Genomic DNA, 25,402 nt, shown 5'->3' with positions numbered 1-25,402 from the left:
CTAAAGAATTCAAGGCTATTTGAAGCTTAAACATCAATGAAAATGGTCTGATACAGAAATAAACTGGCATTATTAGCCAATTATGGTGGCAGAATTTTCGGAATAATGGGCAATTCTCAAAAAGCATAATAGTTTTTTTTAGCACTGCTCAAAAGCATAATGATCAATTTTTGGAGCATAATAGCCTCATGCCTAGGCACCAGACCACAAAATAGCACGTCAGAGGCAGGAAATTGACTGAAATCTCACAAAACAGACATAAATCACACATTCAGCTCCCTGCCCATCTGTCCAGAGTGTATGAACCCCCCAATGCACTTCCCTTTTGTTCACAGACCTGTACAGATGTCTGGTGTGGTTATACAGGCCACCAGAGAACAGTCCACCAAAATCAGACCTGACAAGTTGAAGGTAAGAGTGATATGGAAATTGTTAGCCTGATAATGCAGCAACTTCATGCTGGTGTTATCTCACTTTTGGCTCTTGCACGCATATGGTTGATTTTGCTAAATCCGGTCACATTATATTATTATGTTATTTAATATAAGAAAAATACTAAGTACACTTGATTTGACTATTAGAACTCTCTTTTATACATTTAAGATTGTAAGATTAAAGAATGGAATTATTTGTCAACGAAGTGATTTGTCACTATAATTACTCAATGCATTACTATAAAAAGTTAGTTTGTAATATATTAGATAGTAAATTGGCTGGTCACTAATATCATTGCAGCCATTTTTTGGTGACCATCTTTGATTTCACAACTTTCTACCCTGGCTACTGGAGGCCGCAACCTTTTCATGACTTGGCTGTTTTATGCAGAAGTGCTGAAGGTGAAAATCATTTGCAGTACAGAAGTCATTTCAATTTGAGAAGGGAGCACAGAGCTACCTATGCATGAAAATGCATTTTCTTCCTGTAAATATACTTATGGTATAGCACTCCAGTTTTGTCATGGTGCATCAGCTTTCTTAGCCGTACAACACACTACCAGGTGTCTTGATATGGCACTACCAACCAAGGTTTGTCACACACTTTAGTTTGCCTGTTAAATTCTTTTTTGCCTATTAAATTATGCCAATTTTTGCCATACATTCATCAAATTAATGTTTATTTCAAAATGCTATTTAAAGTGTTTAACATTGCAGCCTTAATTCTGTCATTTGGAAAGTGTAGTATTCAGTCCTCATGGTGGAATTGTGGTGCATATATACATAGTACCATGGTCATAAATAAATGCTGGTTGGTATGCCTCTCTGGCTGGTTGTGTTAAAGATGCCATTCAAAGGTAAACACCTGCTATATATTTATAGAAAATTACACATATAACACTTGGTTATTTTTCTGTAGGTTCTCATAGTGCTGAGTAAGAATGGCTACACATAGGAACACTCAAATAGTTTACAATGCTATACAACAACAACAACAACATCAACCACAACAACAGCAGCAGCAACAACAACAGCAGCAGCAACAACAGCAGCAGCAGCAACAACAACAACAACCACATCAACAACAACAACAACAAAGCGATTCAAGGGCTCAAATGGCAGTTGATGGTTGTAAAAACAACAACGTGACTGACTTATCAAACAGATTTGTCAATGCCGTTGACAATAATAACTACCTGTCTCCAGGAGAAAACAGTAAGTATATTTTTTATGTGGATTCGTATATGACATTTACACATTGTATGATCATTTTGACATTAATGCCAATTACCTGAGTGACATAGTGAAAATCTATAGTTGATAGATTTATAACTGTGGTATTATTATGTACTCTCATGAAGAATGTGCTAAAATACATACGAAAGATACGTAGTTAACTGAGGTGCACTAAAGAGCACTATTCTTTTCTTTGTATTATGTAAGCATGTATACATACAATAGTAACCATAAATGCAGCAAGTGTGCATGTCTGTCATATGATGTAAACAGGTAGATCATAATGTACAGACAAATGTCATGATCATCAGGTAACCAACAATAATGTACACTAGTGCGAGCAGTATATGTTTGAGTATGTATGACTGGCTGACTGTCATTTTCACGCATTCCTCAAATTCCATTTTATTGCTCTTCTGTTATCTATGATAAGGGTTGACAGCAACCTTTTATGAAGAATAATCATTGAGTTACGGTATAGCACTAGACAGTTGGAACAGCAGTAAATTTGATACTTAATTGACCATAACTCATGACTGAAGCAATGAAGCTGTGAAAATGGGACTTTGCACAATCTGTTCACTATGAACTGACAAATCCATCAAGGTGTAGTACTTCCCCTGTATGACAAGAAAGTAGATCATTCCAACAAAGAATTGATGATGATAAACTTTAATTCTACTGCATTCACAAATATCCATACCTCACCTGCCTTTTCATACAAAGATTTTCTTATTTATTACCATGAGCAGGCAAATCCAATGGTGTATAGGTTTTATTGATTTAAATTTTGTTTTATGTAATATGTATACTGAAGAAACTAAAATGTGCATAACTTTTTTATGTGGCACATGTACATTAGAAGAGTATGAAAATGATTGTTATTTTCGCTCAGCTGGTCACATATTATACTTGTCATTAAAGAGGTGTTTATCTGTGCCTGTTGCTGCAAAACCATAAAATATTTTGTTTAAGTAAGCAAAGTACAATTGCAATTGGCTCCCTGCTATAGTGGTATGTAACTTTTAACATAACATACTTGCATCTTTGATTTGGGAAAGATTAATCTCAGTATGGTAGGTAATGGAAATCAGAGATTGCACTTTCTCAAAAAAATATTACAACAACTTTAGTTGAAATGGGTTATTTTAATGTCTCACATTTAAACTGGGCTACTTTAACTGGGTCAACTACAATACGTACCTCTCAAATGTAACGTCATCTCGTGAGAGTGCGAGCAATTTAAAAACTTGCTAATTCAAGGGAATGGCTATTTGTGAGTAATGAGATGGGATGAATACTTACAAGCAAAATGGATGCCATGCCCTTAATTAGTGAGTTTTTTAATTGCTCACACTTTTGTGAGACTACGTTGCATTTGAGCGGCACTGTAGTTTTTCACCATTTGCAAATGTGTAATTTCGTATTTCAGTCTAATTTGTTGCAGAGAATTGATTTCCCCACACATATCCAGGGAAATGAACTTGACCAACTGTAACAGTACCATCAATGGCGCTTTTGCAAAATGAATATGGTAAGGGGGCATTGCTATGATACCGTATTACTGATGAACGTTCCTACTACAGTTACTCTGCGAGTTATTCAAGAAGAATGGAGAAGGATATGTATAGCAGGTGTATTGCTTAACGGAAGAGATCCTGCTGAATTGAAGATACCAGAATTGAAGTGTTGGCTACAATGTAGAATGGTGTCTGTGCGATGGAATAGAAAGGGCTTAATTCAGCGGTAACTCGAGTGCTAGTAACTAAGCTGGTTTTAGTGGAGGAAGGGCTTTATTAAGAAAAGATTTATTACACCTATCAGGATATTACCTAATAGAGTAGTCAGTGATTCTTATATATGGAGCATTCATTTTTTACCAAACATGTAACTCTAATATAGCACTCAACCCAGCAGGATCTTTGAACCTAACTCCAGTAACATAATTCTTTGTCATATATCCTTAATTACATCATTGTGTGAATTGTAATTATTACTATACAATGCTATTACAGGGTCAAGGTGAGTCCTCTTGGTGTGACTATTGTGATTGGACCCCAAGAGATATTGCCGTGGAGAGAATAACGTCCAGTTCTAAGGATAATCTACCTCTCCTTCAAGACTTCTTTCATAAGTGTATTTACCCAAACTTTCTCCCAAGTTATACATTTTGTATTATCCTTTTATGTACACATGTACACATAAAAATTTGGAATTTTCAACTAGAGTATGGACCATAACACATCAATAAAAAGTACTAAAACAAGCTGGAGTAGTGCATGATATTAAATCACAGTAAAACAATAAGAAATGTTATATCCCTACTGTGCATTTCCATTATGGTATCTTGGGCACAGTAGGGATAGCTAACACTTCTTATTGTTTTACTGTGATTTAATATCGTGCACTACTCCAGCTTGTTTCAGTACTTTTTATCGATGTGCTATGGTCCCTACTCTAGTTGAAAATTTCATATTTTTCTGTGTATTTGTTAACTTTTTTGTAAATAATTATTATGACTGGTGAACCTATGCATACCGCATCTGAAATGGTGCCGCGCGCCCTAATTATTGTCTGAAAAGTAAAGTATCCGTTACGCTTTATTGTGAGCTATGTTCAACCCGTTAAGCAGCATTTTCGAATCAAGAACTGTTCGAAAAGCACCTCTGCAATCCATGCCATAGATCATATATTCTTGTGTCGCGCGCCACAGTTATCAAGACACACAGTAGTGTGTCGTGCGGTAAGTATATTGACAGGAAGAAAACGCAATTTTGGCAGCTTCGTAACTCTGCGCTGCCTGCAGCCTTGATGAAACAAGACGATTTTTGTTGTGGACACGGCCGCCGGCTTCAGCACTCCACATACCAATTTTGAGTGAAATCGCTTCAAGCGTTGCCGAGATATGCGACTTCAAACATTAGTTTAGTTTCTTCGTTTTCTTCTTATTTAAAAAAAATTTTCCCGGGCTGGATGTACTGCCCTTGCCTACCACCCCCAGCACCTAGGAGCAAGTGTACTGGACAACTGAAAGGGGGACAACTAGAAGTCCCTAGGGCCAGCAATATGGCCCATTTCCGGGGAAGCCTGGTTGGAACGATGAAGGATGGATCGTGTTCCCTGGGTTGCACATTGTAGCAGAACGAAGTAATGAAAATGACAATGTGCAGCGAATCCACGCCAGAGTACCACTATAAGATGTTGAGCTGCGGCGAGAAAGCATGTCGGCCATACAACGATAGAATGTTAGTGCTTCTCCTCCCATTCTTCTTATTTTTCTTCCTCTTTTCGCACACTTACAAAAGCTGCCATAAGACTCGAACGCCATATCCGATTACCTTGAAATTTGGCAAACAGAAGGGGGGTATAATGGTAGGGTCCGCAACGTGAAATTTCGACCTCCGAGAATCAACTACCAAACCACCCACAAATGCTAGGTTAGGTACCACTTAGAAAATGCCAGATTGGTGTTATTTTTCATTAACGTCTTGTCGTGCAAATCGGCGAATATGCTTAAAAATTAGGCAGGTTATATAGAGCCAGTACCGGTTACACTGTTTTGCCGGCTATTTTTCCGGCAGTGGAGGGTATAATGTTACGTGCATTAAAAAAAAACTTGCACAAAAAACCTAAGAAAGCGAAAAAAAAAGTTGTCTAAGCGAGGGTTCGAACCCGGGCATCCGTACTCATAAGCAATGTTTGTAACGATTATACCACCGGTGCTGCAGTTAGTCATATTATTTAGTTTCTACGTTATAAACATCCGACTGAAGTGACTTCTATATATAACAAGAGTGAAGAAGAAACCAAAGCTGAACCCTAGCCTACCCCTAACGCTAAGGAACTACTTTTCGCATCCCCTAAAGTTGAATGCTCGGGGCAACTTACTAGACGCGTGCCCTAAAATTGAATGCTCGGGGCAACCTACTAGTGCCGGCACAATAGCCGTTAGTGTTTGCAAACCTGTACCGGCTAAATATACACTTCGTAAAAGACACGTAAAAATTACGAGTTTTTTTTGCTATATCTTCAAGTAAATGTCTTTTAAAGCTATAATATGCACTCTCAACCTTTCTTACTACTGTACTCTAAACTAAAACCATCAGTGACTGCATTGTCTGGAGCGATTTCCAGCCGCATTATCGCGAAAATGAAATTTCGGACTCGAAAAAAGTTTCGATGCCACTGAAGCACACAATAGCGATGCCAAAGTAACCCTCCCAGGTCAAACTGGTCTGGCATGGGTCCAACTACTACCACACTGTTAAAAATGAAGTGCTATTATAGCACCTAAAAATGCTATGGTAGCACCTAAAAGTACTATATTTTGACTGCTCCAGTCAAAAAATAGCACCTAGAGGTGCTACCATAGCACTTCATTTTTAACAGTGCACACCAAATATCATGGAATTCCAAAATTGTTTGCCATCTAGCTGAGCTCGACGGCTGTCAAAAATGCCGATTTTATTCACTGACGGGAACCTTTGCTAGCCAGATGTGCTAGTTTACTTCTGAAAAGCTTACTAGACCCATAGCCAGTAGCTTTCATTCATAGGGTTGGTCTGGCAGCTCTTCTATAGTACGTTCACGTTGAGCTGAATCCTGAGTTGTTGATTAAGAAGCCATACAAGATCAAAGGCTTTAAACATAATGTTTATGACGCATTTATTCGTAAGCCCATGTTACGGGCGCGCACTTAATTGTTGAGAATATGGCGTCCAGTGTACCGTCAGCGAGTGCGGAGCGAAACCCTTTTGGGAAGACGTTAAGCAGCCAAACGAAGTAAACTATGGGAGTACTTTAAGCAAGAAGCGAAGAAATGTAAAATTTCTATCAACATCACGGAGAGAATCTCGAAGGCCACCGGTATTGTATCATGCCTTCTTTGCTGGGTTTTGTCATACATTACGCCACGCAGGGATTTCAAGGACATCCATTAGAATGGAGCACCGCAAGAAAGGCGATTTATTTACGCCAAGAAAAAGATACAAAATGCACTTTGCACAAGCCCGCTCAATTCTGTAATCGTCAGGTACAAATGTTCACGAGTCCTTGTTGATACAGACAGTTTTAACCCAGATACTATCAGACAAGATCCATTCATTGTACGGAAGGGAGGAAATCTATCGCTCTCAAAGGTTTTGGTAAGTTAAATTTTGAAACCTGGAACTTTGTCACTTACTCCGTCTTAGGCCAAACTTAAGAATGATGGTGTTTTCTCTGGGGGTAGAACATTGCTTTAAAGAGTGTTGAGTGATATGGGATTTAAGTACAAGACGATTAATGACAAGAGGTTAGCATTGAAACTGTTTGTGCTTTAATTTCACTACACGTATATGCAGGGTATGCTATGAGCAGCCCTGCACAGTCCATCAGTATCATAAATATTAAAGACGAACGAGGTGCAACAGAACTGAAGGAAGACCAGTTGTGTATTTGGATGAGACTTGGGTAATGAAGAACTTCTAGAGCAATTCCTCATCCAAATCGGCAGTGATAGTGAAGATGGTGATGGTGGTATTAATGAATTGTCCACTAGCAGCAGCGGGTCCAAGTCTTCTTTTGGGCTTACTTAATCTGATGTAAGATTGTTTGATATTTGCAGCATTGGTGTTATAACTTGATTTTGTTCCCAGGAGTCATCAGGTAGCTGGGATTAAACTCTGTGAAGTACATAAAAATACAGATGAAGTACGTGTAAGTGTGTGCACTTTAATAAAAAATATCATTGCTTTATTGTGCTATCCGAAGTTGAACATACCATCCCTTGTATATTTAATCAGTGCAGGAGTGTTTGGAAGTCACTACAGGTACTATCAGCCCAATTTCATACAAACAGTATTATTTCATTTGTTCAAACTTTCAGAGTTTTTTGGGAATGTAATTTCAAAAACAAAATTCTGGCTGGAAAAACTGTGTACATGTGTGGCGAAGTGATGAGAAAAGTATTAAAATGACAAATTGACTAAATGGAAACAGAAGACGATAGTCAGCTGTGGTGAATGTGAAGTAAAATACACGTTGTTTGGCTCACTTGCAGGAACACCAATGCTACATAACGGATTTTGAGCTGTTATATGGTTTTTTTCTCTTTTGAGGCTGAAGAAGTTTTTACCTGAATATAAGCAGGCCACTTATCTTCTAATTACAGTGCAACAGTGGCCCCAGCTCTTCTACTTATGCAACTCTGTTTTACACACACAAAATCTGTTTTATTTTTCTTGTAAAAGTGTATTACAGCCTCTTACATAAGGGATGGTGAAATCATGCGTGTTGAGGGCGGGTATGTGACGTCTGGCTTCGCCACAAACATGTGTCAACATGACCATCAAAGGACCGCGCTTTAGAGACTTCCCCATTGAAAATGTATGGCGAAACTTTACAGTGCCATAACGGGAGTGTCTTGCATTCGAATGAAGCGCTTTTAATATATTTTTAGCGGATCGAGAAGCGCTACGTATCGAGCTATACAGGAGCCCCATGCGATGTAGCAATCGTAAGTTATTAATCGTTTTTGAGGGTTCAGCTCAACGCGAACGTACTATAGCGACCTCAAAAACCACCAAATGCCGATATCCACGAATTTTGCCGATATCGACCAATTTACAATGCGTTAAAGAAATTTTGCACATCAAACGTGATGCTTTGCCTCTCTAAAGTCATGCTGCATCCTTGTTTAGTTATATTCGTCCATAGGGTGGCACTGACGGCTCTCTTATCGAGGCCAAAATCCATCAAAACGCCCATCTCACCATTTGTCATCAGTTTTAGGAAGTTTTACAAGTCAAACATGCTGGTTTGCCTCCCTAAATCTCTACCGGACATTTCAATCACCATCGTCTGTGTAGGCACCTTTCTTCAGTTTCTTGAAAATGCCACTTGGGAGCAACCATCAACACCACTTACTGCTTATTTTGTTTCATTGATTCCACGAAAATCCAGCAGAAATATTACAACCCAACTGGAGTTAGTCTAGTTTTTAAATATCCACCCTTCGGTACTCTACACGAATGGAAATTTCGATTGTGGTTTTTGATAATCGGAATGTTCATTTCGGTAATCATTTGTATAAACCTGTAGAGTACAATATTTAGAGCTAGACTAACTCCATTTTCGCTCTATTACATTTCTGCTGGTTTTCCTGTCATTTTTGCGTGGAACCAATGAAACAAAATAAGCATTAACTGGTATTGGTGGTTGCGCCAAATTGGCGTGCTCTGACATTTTCAAGAGACTAAAGAAACCTGCCTATACAGACGAAGGTGATTGAATGGTCCAGCAAGGATGCAGAGAGGTAAACCAGCATGTTTGACTTGCAAAACTTCCTAAAACTGATGACAAATGGTGAGATGGGCGTTTTGATGGATTTTGGCCTTGATAAGAGAGCCGCCAGTGCCACCCTATGGACGAATATAACTAAACAAGGATGCAGCATGACTTTAGAGAGGCAAAGCATCACGTTTGATGTGCAAAATTTCTTTAACGCATTGTAAATTGGTCGATATCGGCAAAATTCGTGGATATCGGCATTTGGCGGTTTTTGAGGTCGCTAGAAGAGCTGCCAGAACAACCCTATGAATGAAAGCTACTGGCTATGGGTCTAGTAAGCTTTTCAGAAGTAAACTAGCACATCTGGCTAGCAAAGGTTCCCGTCAGTGAATAAAATCGGCATTTTTGACAGCCGTCGAGCTCAGCCAGATGGCAAACAATATTGGAATTCCATGATATTTGGTGTGGTAGTAGTTGGACCCATGCCAGGCCAGTTTGACCTGGGAGGGTTACTTTGGCATCGCTATTGTGTGCTTCAGTGGCATCGAAACTTTTTTCGAGTCCGAAATTTCATTTTCGCGATAATGCGGCTGGAAATCGCTCCAGACAATGCAGCCAATGATGGTTTTAGTTTAGAGTACAGTTAGTAAGAAAGGTTGAGAGTGCATATTATAGCTTTAAAAGACATTTACTTGAAGATATAGCAAAATATCTCGTAAGGCCCCTATTTGGTGATTATTAGTTTCTCATCCACCGTCCGCATCCTTCATAAGCTACCGCATGGTAAGCCACTATTTACTCTGCGCATGCTCAGAAGAACACGTGATACCAAACTGTTGTAATTTTTGTTGATGAACGCTACAATGCGCTATATATCACCAGGAGAACTGTTGTTTTCCTTAGCAAATTGCTACAGTGCCAGTTGCAATCGTGCTCTATCGACTTCATCAAAGTAGGCTTTCAGTTGACTGTTGAAAAACAGTTGGCGATCACGAAAATTAGAATCAGCTGGTGAAGGAAATGTTTGTAGTAAGAAAGATAGACAATTTGGACAAGGTCTGTACATCAGTGGGTTAATATTATAAAATAATGGCATAATGGTATTACCCTCCCGCCCGCATCATAATAATTAGAAAGGCTGGATGAGAAACTAGTAATCACCGAATAGGGTCCTAATTTGTAAGCATATTCGCCGATTTGCACAAGACGTTAATGAAAAATAACACCAATCTGGCATTTTCTAAGTGGTACCTAGCCTAGCATTTGTGGGTGGTTTAGTAGTTGATTCTCGGAGGTCATTATTTCACGTTGCGGACCCTAATGGCGCATCTTGGTACCACGTTTGGCTGAAACACGATAAATAAGCAAAGAATTATTATCGATTATTCACGAAAAACAACACCAATATGTCACGCCTACAGGGTAAACCGCTTATGGGAAGACGCTGAAAATCGGTGGATGAATAGATTAACTATTGAACCTCAAACCTTTTGTGGTTTGAAAGAAATCGAGCTATAAACCAGGAAGATACAACGAAAAAACCAATAGTGTGTAACAATTACGCAATCGAGATTAGGTAATAAAAAACGACTACTTGCCACACCTACCAGAAAAACCACTTGAAGTACTGCTTTGAAAATCGCTGTACAGATGGAGTAATCATCTTAGAAAGGCTCTTCAATGGTGTAGAAGAATCAGACTTAAAGCCACGGAGTTATAACACGAAATCCAACTGGGTGTAGCAAGTGCGAGATCGAGATACTCTAATAGAGCAGTCATACTAACAGAGCAATCACCCTGAAGAGATCAGCTAAAAACAAGTAACCCGTATAGAGATCAGCTACAAAGAAACCATCTTGTAGAGAGTTCAGCTACAAACAATTCACCCTGTAGAGAGATCAGCTAGAAGAAGTTACCTTGTCTCTACAAAGAAATCATCATGTAGAGAGTTCAGCTGCAAAAAAAAATCACCCCATAACAACGTTGAAACCGGGTCACTACTGCTGACCCGGATGACCCACTGACCGGGATAGCAATCCGGGTCAGACCCGGATGTGACCCGGATAAATTAAAGCCGAGACGTGTTTCAGCTAGTCTCGAGTGAGCGAACGATTCTACATTTTGAGCGTTCCATTCGTGTTGAGTGAATATTGCAACTTCAGCCTAGCTGTAGGTTGAAGACCAAAAAAAAAAAAGGTCTTCACCTACTGACAATAGCTACCCCTCACCATAGATACCCTCAGTTTCGTGCTACATACTACACTTACTAACGAATGGGCGTGGCTGAGCGTATGTTGATAATGCGATAAGTGGGCGTGGCTCACGAAAGAGCTACGCGATAGCGTTTATAAGTTTCCACGTCAAACGAACAATTTCGTTTCTTACGTGATCCAATCCGGGTCAGACCAAGATGACCCGGATGACCCGACCCGGTTTCAACGCTGCCCCTTAACGAGTTCAGCTACGAAAAGATCACCCTGTAGAGAGTTCAGCTAGAAGAAGTCACCTTGTAGAGAGTTCAGCTACAAAGAAACCATCATGTAGAGAGTACAACTGCAAAAATATCACCCTGTATAGAGTTCAGTTACAAAAAGATTACCCTGTAAAGAGTTCAGCTAGAAGAAATCACCTTGTAGAGAGTTCAGCTGCAAACAAATCACCCTGTAGAAAGATCAGCTAGCAGAAGTTACCTTGTAGAGAGTTCAGCTACAAACAAACCACCCTGTAGAGAGATCAGCTAGAAGAAGTCACCTTGTAGAGTGTTCAGTTACAAAGAATCCACCATGTAGAGAATTCTGTAATAAATATATGTATTATATATAATATAATTTGTACATTTCCTGTGGTAAGGAAAAAAAGTTTGGTTAAAAAAGCCCCAAAGCTGGCCATAGGCTGGCTTTGGGTATATATAAATACAAAAAGAAGTGATATCTAATCCAAAACAGCCAAGCTGTAAAAAAGAGTGTGGCCCTTAAAAAGGCAATGGTGAAAAAAGATGTGAAATCCAAGGTGGCGGCCAAGAAATTGCTGTGATGGGTAAAATTTTTAATAACAATTCAGGTGAATTTGGTGCTGCTTGGTCTTGGCACAAACTTCACCTGAGTTGTCGTTATTAAATTTTTTACCATTAACCTACCATCACAGTCATTCCTTGGCCGCCACCTTGGATTTCACATCTTTATTCACCATGACAACCTTTTTGAGGGCTGCACTCTTTTTTTACAGTTTGGCTGTTTTGGATTACATGTAGATATCAATTAAAATGTCTGAGTGTGAACTGTTGCAGTTTGAGAAGTGTCAGTAAGAAAGCAAAATTTCTAGCTCTAATAGATGAACACAAGCCTGACATTATATGTAACTAGATTTTACAAAACCGACCCAAATCGCACATCAGGCAAAGTCAAATTAACACCTCCAGTAGATAGCTACACTATTGTACTAGTAATTTTGACACTACTCAGTACCACTCAAACTACTCAAGGCTGGTTTCAACAGATGTCTTTTCTGAGTGGTGTGTAGAGCTCGAGTGGTGGTTTTAGGCCTTGTGAAGGACCTGGCTTGCCAATAACCAGTGGTTTACTGGTGGACAGCCTGATAATGTTGGGGAGAAGTTTTCTATGGACTTTGCTACATATCAGCCACTAAGGAGCCAGCACAGCCCTGTAATCTCGTCTCTGGACTCTAATCGTGGTCTGCCTCCATTTTGAGGTCTAACCCTTGCCCACCCCGCCACCTGCCACCCTGTTACCCCATCACCCCTTGCTCCCCACCCCGCCACCCTCCACCCCTTACCCCCACCCCGCCACCCTCCACCCTCCACCCCCACCCTCCGCCCCTTACCCCTACCCTCCGCCCCTTACCCCTAACCTCCACCCCTTTGTGAGCACTTGTGATACTACTTCGCTCGTCCAACTGCTCAGATTTTCTGTCTTATTTGGCAGGAAACTCTACAAGCAGCTACAAGTACTGGAAGTGGCCTGAAAGGTAATAGATTGATGCATCTTATGTGTAAATTTCATATGCGTGCTTGCTATCCTTGGAGTGTTATGGTGGCTTGAATTCTTTAAAACCGTTTATCTCGAAACGTCTAATGTGCGATTTGGATCATTTTTCCAAAATCCAGTCACATATGTGGATGCAAGTCCCACCTCAATAACTCATATTTTTAATGCTGAAATCTTTCCCCCTATTTACACTGTACTTAGGAAAGGTCGAGTCGAAGGTGCTGGAGGAGTCTTCATTTGTGTTGAAAAAAACCTGGACATGTCTGAGATGCCAGAACTGAATACAAATGCTGAATTAATTTGGAGCTCTTCCTAAAAAAAAAAAATTTACCTATGTTCATATTATCGTCCACCCAGTACATCTGTTGACTCTATCCTACAAATTGAAAGACTCATTAAACAAACTATCTAATAACTCAAAAAAGTTTCTCAACATCATCATGATGGGTGATTTTAACCTCCCAAGCATATCCTGGACTGACGTTGGTGGTCAGGTTACCTCACCACTAACATATGGATTGGAAGTAAATAACACTTTTTTAGATATAGTAAACGACCTTGGTATTGAACAATTTGTCAATTCACCAACTTGACAAAGCAATACACTTGATCTTGTCTTCTTGACTTACCAAAATATTACAGATGTTATTGTCACTCCAGGAATGTCGGATCATGAAACTATAACATTCTGCATCAATTCAGCTTGCAAATTTACACAGAATAAAACAGAGTACAAATCACCCTTGTACAATAAGGCAAACATCTTAAACATTAAAAGTGATTTAATGGAATTTCAAAACACCTTCATAACGAGTGACCCCCTATCAAGATCTGTCAAGCAGAACTGGTTGAGGTTTAAAGCTGCAATCAGTGAGACAATTTCTAAACATGTACCACACAAAACTGTATAGTCAAGTAATCACTTACCCTGGATAAACAAGTAAATTAAGAAGGACATGAAAGTTCGCAAGCATTTATATAAAAGCCAAAAGATCTAATTCTAACACTGACTGGAATAACTATCGGCAAATGAAAAGTCTAATCAATAATAAACTAAAAGCAGCACACAATAACTATTTTAGTAGAATATTTGATGCATCCTTTGGCGGTAACCATTGCCAATTTTGGAAATATATCAGAGCAAAATGCAAAGACAACAATGAAATTTCTACCTTAACAGTGCATGGTCAATGTATATCGGATACTAAAAGTAAAGCCACCATCCTGAATAACTACTTCAAATCAGTCTTTACCAAAGTAAACCTTATGCATATTTCTCATATGGTCACCTCTGGTAGTTCATTACCTTGTATTCTTAATATTACATTTACAGTTTCTGGTATACAACATCTGCTGTCTACACTTGATACCAACAAAGCCAGTGGCCTGGACCATATATCTCCATAATTTATATATTAAAGCATTGTGCAAAAGAAATATCACCAGTTTTACAAATCATTTATTCTCAATCTCTTGACTCTGGATTTCTACCAACTGATTGGTTAGCTTCCAATGTATGTCCAATCCACAAAAAAGCAAGTCACACAAAGCCTTCAAACTACTGGCCTATTTTTCTAACCTCTGTCTGTTCCAAAGTAATGGAACACATAATATATATCACACCATCATAGAACATCTAAATTCAATCAACATCTTAATTAATAATCAACATGGTTTTAGATCCCAACATTTTTGTGTAACACAGCTAATTGACTTGATGGAGGACCTATCCTTTGCTATGAACCATCAGAGGCAGGTTGATGTTATCCTGCTAGACTTTTCCCAGACATTTGACAGTGTGCCTCACCAAAGACTTCTCAAGAAACTTAAACATTATGGAATAAGCACCAACATCTACGTATAATTGGATAGAAACATGGCTTACTAGAAGATCTCAATGTGTAGTCCTGAATGGTATTTCCTCACATCCAGTTCCAATTCAATCTGGTGTACCACAGGGAACTGTACTTGGTCCTTTAATTATTTTTCTGTACATAAATGATATTTCCAAGAATATTCACTCACAATTACGTCTTTTTGCTGATGACTGTCTTCTCTATATACAGTTGGTTAACTATTGAACCCCAACCCTCTTTGATTTGAAAGAAATTGAGTTAAAGACAAAAAAGATACAGTGCAAAAACCACTTTTCCCCTTGGATCTGCTCCTACTACATGACCTACTATAATACTCCTTTTCAAAAAATCTGGGCTACACTCTTGAGCATACTTCCTCACTTGCGGTATCAGGTGAGGTCCAGATGTGCCCATGTCAGTACCTTTAAGTAATCTTACAGCTCTTCTGCTGGGTAACCAGATTTTCCTAATTTCACAAAATTTCCTAGTTTCAAAAATGTGTGTTATGTGTGCATGAATGTGATCACACTGTATTTATAGGACTGTGTAACTTGTTTGTGTGTATGAGAAATGTGGCACAACTGTAACTCAATTTTCCAGACTCAGGTTTGTTAACACAAGCACTAGTACTGATTTTCTATAATTACTCTGCAATTTGATAGTTAACTTTGTGCTCTGACAGATTCTGGAGCTTTGTTTGCTTCCCAGGGCTGTTTTTGCGTGTATGAAGTTATTGAATGTGTGAATGGTGATCTAAAACTTCTCCCAGCTCTGAATTATGTCAAGAAGAGCTTTCCTCAGCTATAAATTATGTTAGGAAGATCACAATAGTGCTGGATGGCTTCAGGACTTCTGTTTTGTGTGTTACAATGCCAATGTGTTGTTCTTATATTTCTGATTACTATTAATTGCCAACACACTGTCTGCATCTTTCTAAGGGTACTTGTATGCGACAGAAATAATTATCCAAAATGGTGGGAAATCAACAGGCAACTTTACCTTCACAGCTACTTTAACACAAGTAATATAGCATTAAGTAGTGGTTGCAAGCCCATTACACCTTATATAATTACTCCAAATAGAACACAATTAAATACCCATGAATTACCACTGGTTTATAGATGTGTAAGTCCCATGTTTTAAATTGCCACCATGAAAGGGATACATATAATCTATTGAGATGGCAAAATAAGGGATCTACAGGATCATTATAAGTAGCCAATGATATCTGTAAGTAGCTAATATAGTGTGAGTGTTTTATCAAGCTGTGGTCCAATAACAGTAAACCTTAACACCTTAACCCATCTCAAGTTACGACTGGTTGAATATTGTACTTTAATTAGTGACATTTGACAACCCCTTGTGTACAAAAGTAGTGTTCTTATAGATGCAGTCATAAATTATTATTGTAGATAGATTTATTATTGTGTTTCTTTTTGTAGATAAGTGTGATGATAGGAAGCAAACAGTAGATCTTGGTAAAGGGGTTAACTTGCAATTGCACATTGAGCCATTGTGCATATATCGTCCAGTTACCTGCAATAAAACTGAATTGGAAACCGACAGTGTTTCTAAAACAGTGGAAAAAATTAATAAATGCAGTATTTGCAATATTACTTCTGAAGTTGAAGTTCCCGAACTGTTGGAAGTAATGGAAAAAGAAGATTATGTATCACAAGATAATGTAGAACCACAGAGTTTGAAAATCTGGCAAATCAGCACATCCATTGATTACATTGAAAATGAAGAATATGAAACTCCAGGTTAGATTCATAATATATTATATGCATTCACCAATGAACATGCATAAGTATAATACCTATTATTATTATTATTGCACACCACCGTATAGAATGTTGTTATGTACTACTATCTATCAGTTTACTTATACATGCATGATTATTCTGGCATTTTGAAGTGATTAAAGACCATTATTGGCATACCATACAATTTCACGCAATTTGAGATCGAGATACTCTAATAGAGCAGTCACTTACTCTAATAGAATGGTCAGCGGAATAATTTTTACTCTTGCAACAGTAATTAAGCATCTTGCCAGCTAAAACATAGCTTTCCTGTCTAATAGAACAGAATGCTTACTATACTCCAAAATCTTTCTAAACATTACAAATTGAAAAAGTCAAATATTTTTTATAAATATTAGGAAAAAAATAAAAGCATAATAATAACTTTTTTGGAGAAATTTGGAATAGAATAATGATAAAAATTTGGAGCATAATTCTCTGAGGCCTAGTCCCATTTATTTTTGCTGACAGCCCAAGGTGTTGATTGGCGGTACCACGATGGCTTCCCTATGTTTGTAAACGGGAATTGTCTGTATTTCCATGGTGACTGTAGAAACACTTCTCCTACTCCTCTTGTTTGTAACACTGTGAAACAGGCTGAAAATAAATGAAAGTGAAGCGTAATGGCCACTCCGAGTCAGTTGGGGTGTGCAATTCAGCCATATTTTTTGTGGAGACCGGATTGATTGCAGAGGGGCTTCTCCTTCATTCATAGTACTGTGTGACAGGCTGATCACAGCTGAAAGCGAAGTGTAATGGCTACTTCATTTTTAAGTCAGGAATTGTTAGCTGGGGCAAGTGTTCAGATGAAACATTAACCCTGGTACTCTCCATCTTTATATGCAGTATGCATGGGCTCACTAGTTCAATTAAACAAACAGGTATAAGGAATTTAAGTTTGATTAAGGATCATAGAAAAGAAGTAGGGAAACAAGGAAGGTTGCCTACACCTGCAGATACACTAGAGGACATTTAATCCCTAATTTAGTCATGGGCATAGACTGAAGTACAAATTAAATATCCTATGTGCAGGTGTAGGTGACCTTCCTTGTTTCCCTACTTTTTCTATGATCCCTAATCAAACTTAAAATTCATACTTGCTAATATACTGTATTGCCTTGAATTATGGCCAGTCTCATATAAATGCCTGGTCCCATTTAGTCACCGGGGGTATACAGCATCATAACAAAATAAATGCTGGGCTTTGAATAAACACTGGGTCTCAAATAAATGTCTAGTGCAATAATCATTTTTAACATTTCCATGTGGTATTACAAACAATGAAGTCAAGAACGTTTTATAGAGTCTCTTTTAAGATGAATATGCTGAGAAAACATCAAGGAGAGTCCAGGAGAGTACAACACCAAGGCATGAATGCTGGTCTCGTATAGTCATTGATTTAATAAATGGCTCTAAAATTCAATCAATTTATTGATTTAATTTTAGGCCCATTTATTAAATCAAAGTTGCTTGAAAGAAATAAACGCCCAGGCTGTAATTCGAGGCAATACAGTATACTTGTATGTAGACTGGCTTCCACACAAGTGCGTTTGATACAACAATAGCATATTAATATAACTAATGTATTATTATTATGTTTGACAGTACAAATAAAGGTACCGAGAATCACTGGCAAGTGCTGCCAGGGACTCAAGCTAAAGAAAGGGGGAAATACAAAACTAAAATAATTAATTAAGTTCTCTGTGTAAGGGTGTCATTGATGGATATACACAATGTAAGTGCATTTGTTTTTTTTTTTGCACTTCAGAAATGGCACTGGATGAACATTGGCAGCTACCTGATTTTTCCTGCGAAATATGTTCTGCTGAAAATAACTTGCTTTATGACTATACAAGTCAAATATTATCAGAAATCTATTATTTTACTTCTTTTATTCCACACAACACTTTTACAGTGCTCTGGACAATGCCACACAAATATTCAAAACGGCTAGACCATGACAGTTGGAAACATATATTTCAATACTGGCTTGAAGGGAACTTTGACAACCACTGCATACCACTGGTCCACAGGGCCTTCTTGGTGTTTCTGCATTCCAAAGTCTTTAGAAAGTTTGTTTACTATTCAATTGATTTTGGTGAAATAGCAACAGAAATATTCAAGTCTGGTGTTAAAGGCAAACATAATGATTGGTTGTTCTTATTACAGATTACCAGATCCTTTGGTTTTGTTGGCATTAGGTGCAATGCCTCACATACAAATAGATTATTGCAAAAACAGTTTAGCTATACAATCAAGACCATTATTTACATGGAAGAAAGAGAAAGTGTTCTCACACTTTGCATAAAGCTTAACATTGCATTCTTACAAACTGATGATTTTGGAAAATTCATTGATGACAAGGTAAGGTTATTTATGGTAGGTTTTTTACCATAACAATTGTTCTGTTGAATTGGTATAACCAGAGACATTTCTTAACAAAAATGAATGGAAAATTATATCAAATAGTATGGTAGCACTGTTTGGTATAATTCCCTCTAAAGTGACATGTGCTGTTTAAATTGCTGCCAGAAATAACCTTAGTGTATCTTATTTTGGTCACCTGCTTTACTGCCCGACTACAGTTACAAGGCTAGAGGCTAAACAAAGCAGCACATGGCCACTATTTCATGCCACAATAATAAACTCAATGGTGGCATGTGCCCTCCGTCGATAATATACCTTCTGCACTTTGCCTTTCCTTTTATCTTTGATTACATGATCGTTTTCTTCTTCATGCAAGGAGACAATACTGAGGTGCTAAAATATCATTAATGGGTGTGGTCTGAATCCTATTGTGAAGGTAAAGGCACATATCTACTTGGTGTCAAATGCCTCTTATAGTAGAGTGGCTAAGTGAAAAAATCGTTCACTTTTTGATAAAAGCACCAAACTTGGTACATCAGCTTAATTCATACTTTTCATATTAGATATGGTACCACTAAAATTACCAATCATATCATGCTCAAAGAACCCAACAAGTAAAATAGAAAATGTATTGGAGAAGCCATAAAATGCTTTGTAGTACATACAGTGTATACTGAGATTTTGCATCTGCATAGACAAGCAAGAGATTGTCATATCCAAAAACTGTTCAATGGAGGTGTCCATCCAGGTGATTAGCTTGCCACATTAAGAAGCATGGTATATGAAGCCGTGTATGCACAGTGCATTATTTTTCTTGGATTGTTCCTGTACTTTTAACACTGGCTCCATTAGATTAGAAATGTTTAACAACAGTTTATTTTACCACAGTTTGAAGATTTTCTCTATAAATCTGAAATACTTCCATGTGATTTAAGCTAAAATGAAGATTTGAATACACTTGTGTGGCTTCCTGACCAGCTAGAAATGAGCTTATAACCTATTATATACCACTTTAGCGTGGGCGTTCAAAGGCGCCGCTCGGTGTTTAACTCGCATATTGCCCGGGCAATATCATGGGAAAGCGGTTTGCCAATGACTTTGATACCCAGCCAGTTCAAAGAATCGATGCGCTTTGACTCGTTATATTGAGCGACATAGAGCTTTGTATTGTGGGACTCGGTTTTGTAGAGGTTGCTAAGCTTAGTACATAGGCTAAGATAGAGTAGTTGGTTGTTACTAAAGGATAATGAAGGCACAAAATAATTGTTTGGGCGATTGTGGATGCGTATTTCTACCCACCGCGTATCAGCCTTTGAACAGACCACGGAACAGCAAAGCTACTACTGCTACGTTGAAATAGGTTAGTAACTTACAGTTCTAAGTACTTAACTTAATATAATAACTTACTTACTGTCCCAATAGCGAAGTTAGTTGGCTTAACTTAGTACAAAAATGATAACAATATAAACTCCATCCCACAATCGCAAGTTTTCTAACATTGCGTGTTGAAGCATAGTAACGTATTAATGACGTTTTAACGTATGGATAACGTTTTGATGGCTATTAGCCCACTCTATTAAACCACAATCGATCTTCAGATGCTACTGTATAAAACAAATGGGATGAGTTCTCATTAGTTCTTTCACCTATTAGGTGAGTGCGCCCCAAGTGATATATATCACTTGTACCATGGCTGCTTGGGATTTTGCTGACATATACACCTGCAGCCCTCGGGCCTGCGGCCCTCGTGCTTTGGGTGTATATATCAGCAAAATCCCTCTCAGCCATGGTATAACTATTACTTAAAAGTTTCAAAGCATGCCCTAAGGCAATGATTTTGATGTGGCAAGCACTGTATCTCAAATGATTTAGTAACCTTACTCAACTTCCACAGAAAATTTGGTGCTTTTATCACAAAGTGAACATTTGTGATGAATACATCCCAATTTTCAGTTTGCTTGGTAGGCGTGGCAAGTAATTGTTATTATTGACAAACTTGGCTGCACAGTTGTCTTGGTAAAGTTGCATTTTCTTTCTTCCTGTCAATGTACCCTGCACCAGCTTATTGGGCTGCACAACATGCTACTGTGTATATTAGTAGACTATATACCGTACTTGCTATTGCTGTGATTTTGGATAACCGCTTAGTAATATACAGTGATAATGATTTTAAAAAGACCTAAAAGAAAAGTAATCCTTGATTTTGACTTTGTGTAGTATAATTATGTTTTAAGGTTAAGGCCTTGATTCAGTAATTAGATAATTCTTTTGCAGACATCACTACATTCACTGGATGCTGAAATAGTGATCATGCATCTGGCCTGCTACCCACAACTGCATGTATCAATTTTTAGAAAATCAATCCACTATTCAGCTGATTTTGGTGAAATAGAAACGGAATTGTTCAAATCTAGTATTAAAGGTCCTCCAGACCTTTTTAAAAGATGGATAGTGAAGTTTATAAAGTTTGAAAATTACCTGTGCTTTATAAAAATTAGCTGGAAATCCAGCACATTGTGCAAACACATTAAAACAAAGCTATTATGGATTTTACACTGGAACACTGTTGCAATATCTCTGAAAGAAAGAGAACAATTTGTTAAACCAAATGCAGAAAAATTCATGACTTTATTATTATTTCTAGCTGATATGAAAAGGCCCACAGCATTTGATAATCTATACATTAGTGAGGCAGTTTGTTACCAAATCTCCTTGAAAGAACATGCATTACTTTTAACATTTGTTCATCACATAAAAGAGATTAATGATTTTCAACATGTTGCTTGTCAGAAATACTATTCAAACTGCAATATTGCACATCATTGTTCATTTTGTGGTGGCAACACATTTCAAACTAGCAGATATTTTAACACTATCTTAAAGTACTATTGGCAGTATTTCAAAAATAAGGAATTGGCTTTTTGCACTGACAATGAATATGAAACCACAACAGTTAATTCAAGTGTGTCATTTTACCTGACAAAATTTACTAGAGTAAGGTGCTTACCATATCATATTTTCAGTGATGTGTCAAGACCCATTGGTAAAGGAGCAGACCCTGTGGTTGCAGATGGCATGCCACCAAAGAAGTTTACAAGCAGCAGAGATACAGCAGATTTACAACCCCGACATACTGATCATCTTGCTTTATCATCAAATGTAACTGATACTTCTCTCCCACCTGGTATATCATCATCAGGGGCAGGTTATAATAGCCTGCGTCTACCATCACAACTGCTTCCTGACTGTGGCAACAGGAGAACCATCACAGGAACAAGTACTTCAGGATACTTTTCAGAAAATTTATCTCATGTAATGGAAAAAGACCGTGCAATAGCACCTGCACAAACACATTTTGCTAATACACAGCCACCTGTACCACAAGCTAACTTATTAGGTTCACATTCGCATGCCATAAAAAATAATGATGTGAGCAAGGGAACGTTTAACTTAGGTGCACAAATAATTAAGGATGTCCCTAAGGAAACAGAACAGCTACCTGGAGCATGTCCTCAATATGATTATCTCTATGATACTAAATTTGATGATGAGGCACTTGCAGCACACCAAGAAGCGAAGCATAAATCACATACTACAGCAACAACACTCAAAGACGAGCCAGATAACAGCACACATGAGACCTTGAAACCTCCTGAAGTTAATTACTTGCATAACAAGCCTAGAACACAAGAGAAAAAGCACACCCCAGGAGCAAGCAGCTCTACTAAAACAGGATCTAAACAAGCTCCATTTCCCAAGAGAAGTTGTGTGGTTGTAGGTAACAAGCAGTTCACACTGACCCCTAGCTTGCTAGCTCATCCTCACATGGATCATTATTTTGTGAAGGAGAGGACTGAGACAAGACCAGGTCACTTTCTAGCTAGACTTGTCCTTCATCACGAATACTTGAATAAGTAAGTCAAACTTTGTGTACATGTAATTGTAAGAACTACATGCTATCTCATAAGGGTACTTATATGTTCCCTTTTTTATATCACAGTAACCGTATCTGTACGAACCCCACATGTTTATGCAAACTCTTCTTTTAGTACATTTCCTTTATCTAGAAAGCTACCCTAGAAGCTGACATATTTACAGGCTACAGCTCTACAAAGTAGTAGACCAATTTTTATAGTGAAAAATATGTAGGCTCTTAATTAATTGGGCATAACTTGTGAATGTAGTTTTGTATCAAGATTTACACCCACGACATCTCCATAAGCAAGTAGATTCTTTTTTCAGTCACTTAAAAACTAATACCAGTTTCCACTGTTATTTTAAACAATGAAGCTGTGGTCAGATCTTAGTACATGTATAGTAGTACTGCATAACAAGCATCATAAAAGTTAGGCTTTACTGTCCAAAATATCCCTTGGCAGTATTAGGTAAGCATAATCAAACCCAAATGTGCTTTCAGACCATCTCCAAACTTGACTAGCTGATGCTTTCAACTTGACTATGGTTAATGTTACCAGCTTGATTTTGTCCCTGTTTGACTCCATTTTATCCATAAATTGGTTTATATGTGGATCATTGTGTACATTCTGAAGAAGAAAAGAAAAGAAGGAGAGCATTGAAGTAGTTTCAAATTGGACATGGCTGCTATTAGTGCATAAAGTGTTCAGTTACAGTATTTTAATCGTTGGGTGCTTGGATAATGGCCAACTCTGCAAATATCACTAATGCGTCATGAAAAATGCTATTAGTCATCTGGTTGATGCCATGCCTAAGTTTGTGTGTGGAATACATATGAATAAAGCTTATCTGTGTTATTGTTTGATGTTTAAATGAATGTTAGACCCTTTTGTGGTAGATTTTGGTAGTGTCTAAGTTATTTAGACCCTTTTCATGTTTATCTAGACTAGTGCTGAAATGATATTCAGCTATTTGACTATTCGGTTGGTACAACACTATTCGATTTGTTAACATATTATTCAAATAATCGTTGGAACTTTGTACATTGCATTAAGATAGAAAAAGCCTTGGAACTTAAGATTATGAATGAAGTGATGTATCTATGCTGTAAAAATTCTTTTATAGAAAAGATAGAAATATCTCTTAGGCTCTACCTTCCTCCCTAACAAAGGTTTCAATAGAAGTATAAACTTGAAATATTCGATTTGAATCATAAAAAATGCTATTCATTTAATTTCAGCACTAACTTTGACCCTTTTCATGTTTGTTACACACACCTTCACTGGTATTGCTGGCAACGTACAATCTCCACCTGAAAATTATTTTTAAACCCATAAATGTTGTTTCGGGTGGAGTGATGGGTTGTTTTCTAATAATGAATGCTACATTTCTCTGTAACAAGCAGCTGTCAACAGTGTAAAGGTACATGCAGCAACTACATAAAGGGAAGGGCCTAAATAAGTTAGGCTTTTCAGGCTACAGATAATTTATATAACTAGTAGCCCTCAGTCCCTGTAATAGTGCCTTCACTTTGCTCAGGTGTCACGACACAGGGCCATCGGGCTACTAAATTACTTATACCCCTGTGGTCTGAAGTCATTAGAATTGAAGATTGAAGAAAAACTGTGAATAATCAAAACCCACAATTACAGAAAAGTTCAGATTATTTTCTATTTAAGGAATAAACACTTATTGCTGTTGTTAGCATTCTATGCACAGCATAATGAGGTAAACAATAGATATTTATGTTTCTGTAAATAACTTTAAACCTGTTGTGTGTTGTGCATCTGGCTGCATGTGTACCTGACTGTAGTGGAGTACAAGTTTTTCCTACCTGGCTTGTGTAGTGTTCTGTAATACTTTCAGCTGCATGTGCACCTAAGATGATGGGTGCCCACTGAGAAGATTAAAATATTTGATTTTACATTAGAAACTAATTCCAGTGCATTTATGCACGCACCAGTTAATATAATGTTGTTGCATACATCTACTCATATACCTTTTGCTCTTGAGAAATCTTGTAAATATTATCCGCACAAAAACAGCCAAGCTGTGAAAAAATGGTGCGGTCTTAAAAAGCTTGGGTGATAAAAGTTGTGAAATCAAAGATTGTGGCCAAGAAATGGCTGCAATGATGGTAATACTAATAAATTTTAACAATGCACACAGCCATTATTAAAATTTTTAGCATTAACATCATTGCAGCCATTTCTTGGCTACCACCATTGATTTCACAACGTTTTTCATCCAAGCTTTTTAAGTCCACACCATTTTTTCACAGCTTGGCTGTTGTGTGGATTTCACCTTTTTTTGTACTTTACAAGGCTCCAAAACCAGCCTATGGCTGACTTTGAGGTTTGTTTTTACTCACATTTCTTCTTTTCTGTGTAGATACAATGATGATTATTGAAGACAGACTTATAAATGTATTTCATTGCATGATCGGTTTAATTCAATATTTGAATAGAGTGCACATTTTTTTGAGGACTTCTAATAGAACATACATAGAATGTTGT

The 25,402-nt window shown here is 37.8% G+C and overlaps 1 protein-coding gene and 2 long non-coding RNA genes across 9 annotated transcripts in view; all 3 read left to right on the top strand.

Annotated features, from left to right (window-relative positions):
* Positions 1-25,402, top strand: part of LOC136246625 (uncharacterized) — a 58,510-nt gene that overhangs the window by 17,355 nt on the left and 15,753 nt on the right. For both annotated transcript variants that reach the window (XM_066038158.1, XM_066038157.1), the window contains 4 exons: positions 1,354-1,649; positions 16,242-16,562; positions 18,373-18,968; positions 21,246-22,885. In XM_066038158.1, coding sequence (XP_065894230.1) covers positions 1,376-1,649; positions 16,242-16,562; positions 18,373-18,968; positions 21,246-22,885 — 2,831 coding nt within the window. In that variant the 5' untranslated portion in view covers positions 1,354-1,375. The remainder of the gene's footprint in view (positions 1-1,353; positions 1,650-16,241; positions 16,563-18,372; positions 18,969-21,245; positions 22,886-25,402) is intronic.
* Positions 2,037-3,892, top strand: LOC136243285 (uncharacterized). The gene is made up of 2 exons (XR_010694823.1): positions 2,037-3,204; positions 3,257-3,892. It is a non-coding gene; the product is annotated as an uncharacterized lncRNA (long non-coding RNA).
* On the top strand, positions 6,344-7,922 carry LOC136246622 (uncharacterized). 6 transcript variants are annotated; one of them, XR_010696692.1, is made up of 7 exons: positions 6,348-6,536; positions 6,589-6,702; positions 6,760-6,814; positions 6,863-6,963; positions 7,013-7,252; positions 7,307-7,480; positions 7,537-7,922. It is a non-coding gene; the product is annotated as an uncharacterized lncRNA (long non-coding RNA). The 6 variants fall into 6 exon arrangements; XR_010696687.1 differs by having other exon boundaries at positions 6,344-6,536; positions 6,589-6,814; XR_010696688.1 differs by having other exon boundaries at positions 6,361-6,702.

This window comes from Dysidea avara, chromosome 2, assembly GCF_963678975.1.
Source record: "Dysidea avara chromosome 2, odDysAvar1.4, whole genome shotgun sequence".
Classification (NCBI taxonomy): Eukaryota; Metazoa; Porifera; class Demospongiae; order Dictyoceratida; family Dysideidae; genus Dysidea; species Dysidea avara.
This window is presented reverse-complemented; position numbering and strand designations above follow the sequence as displayed.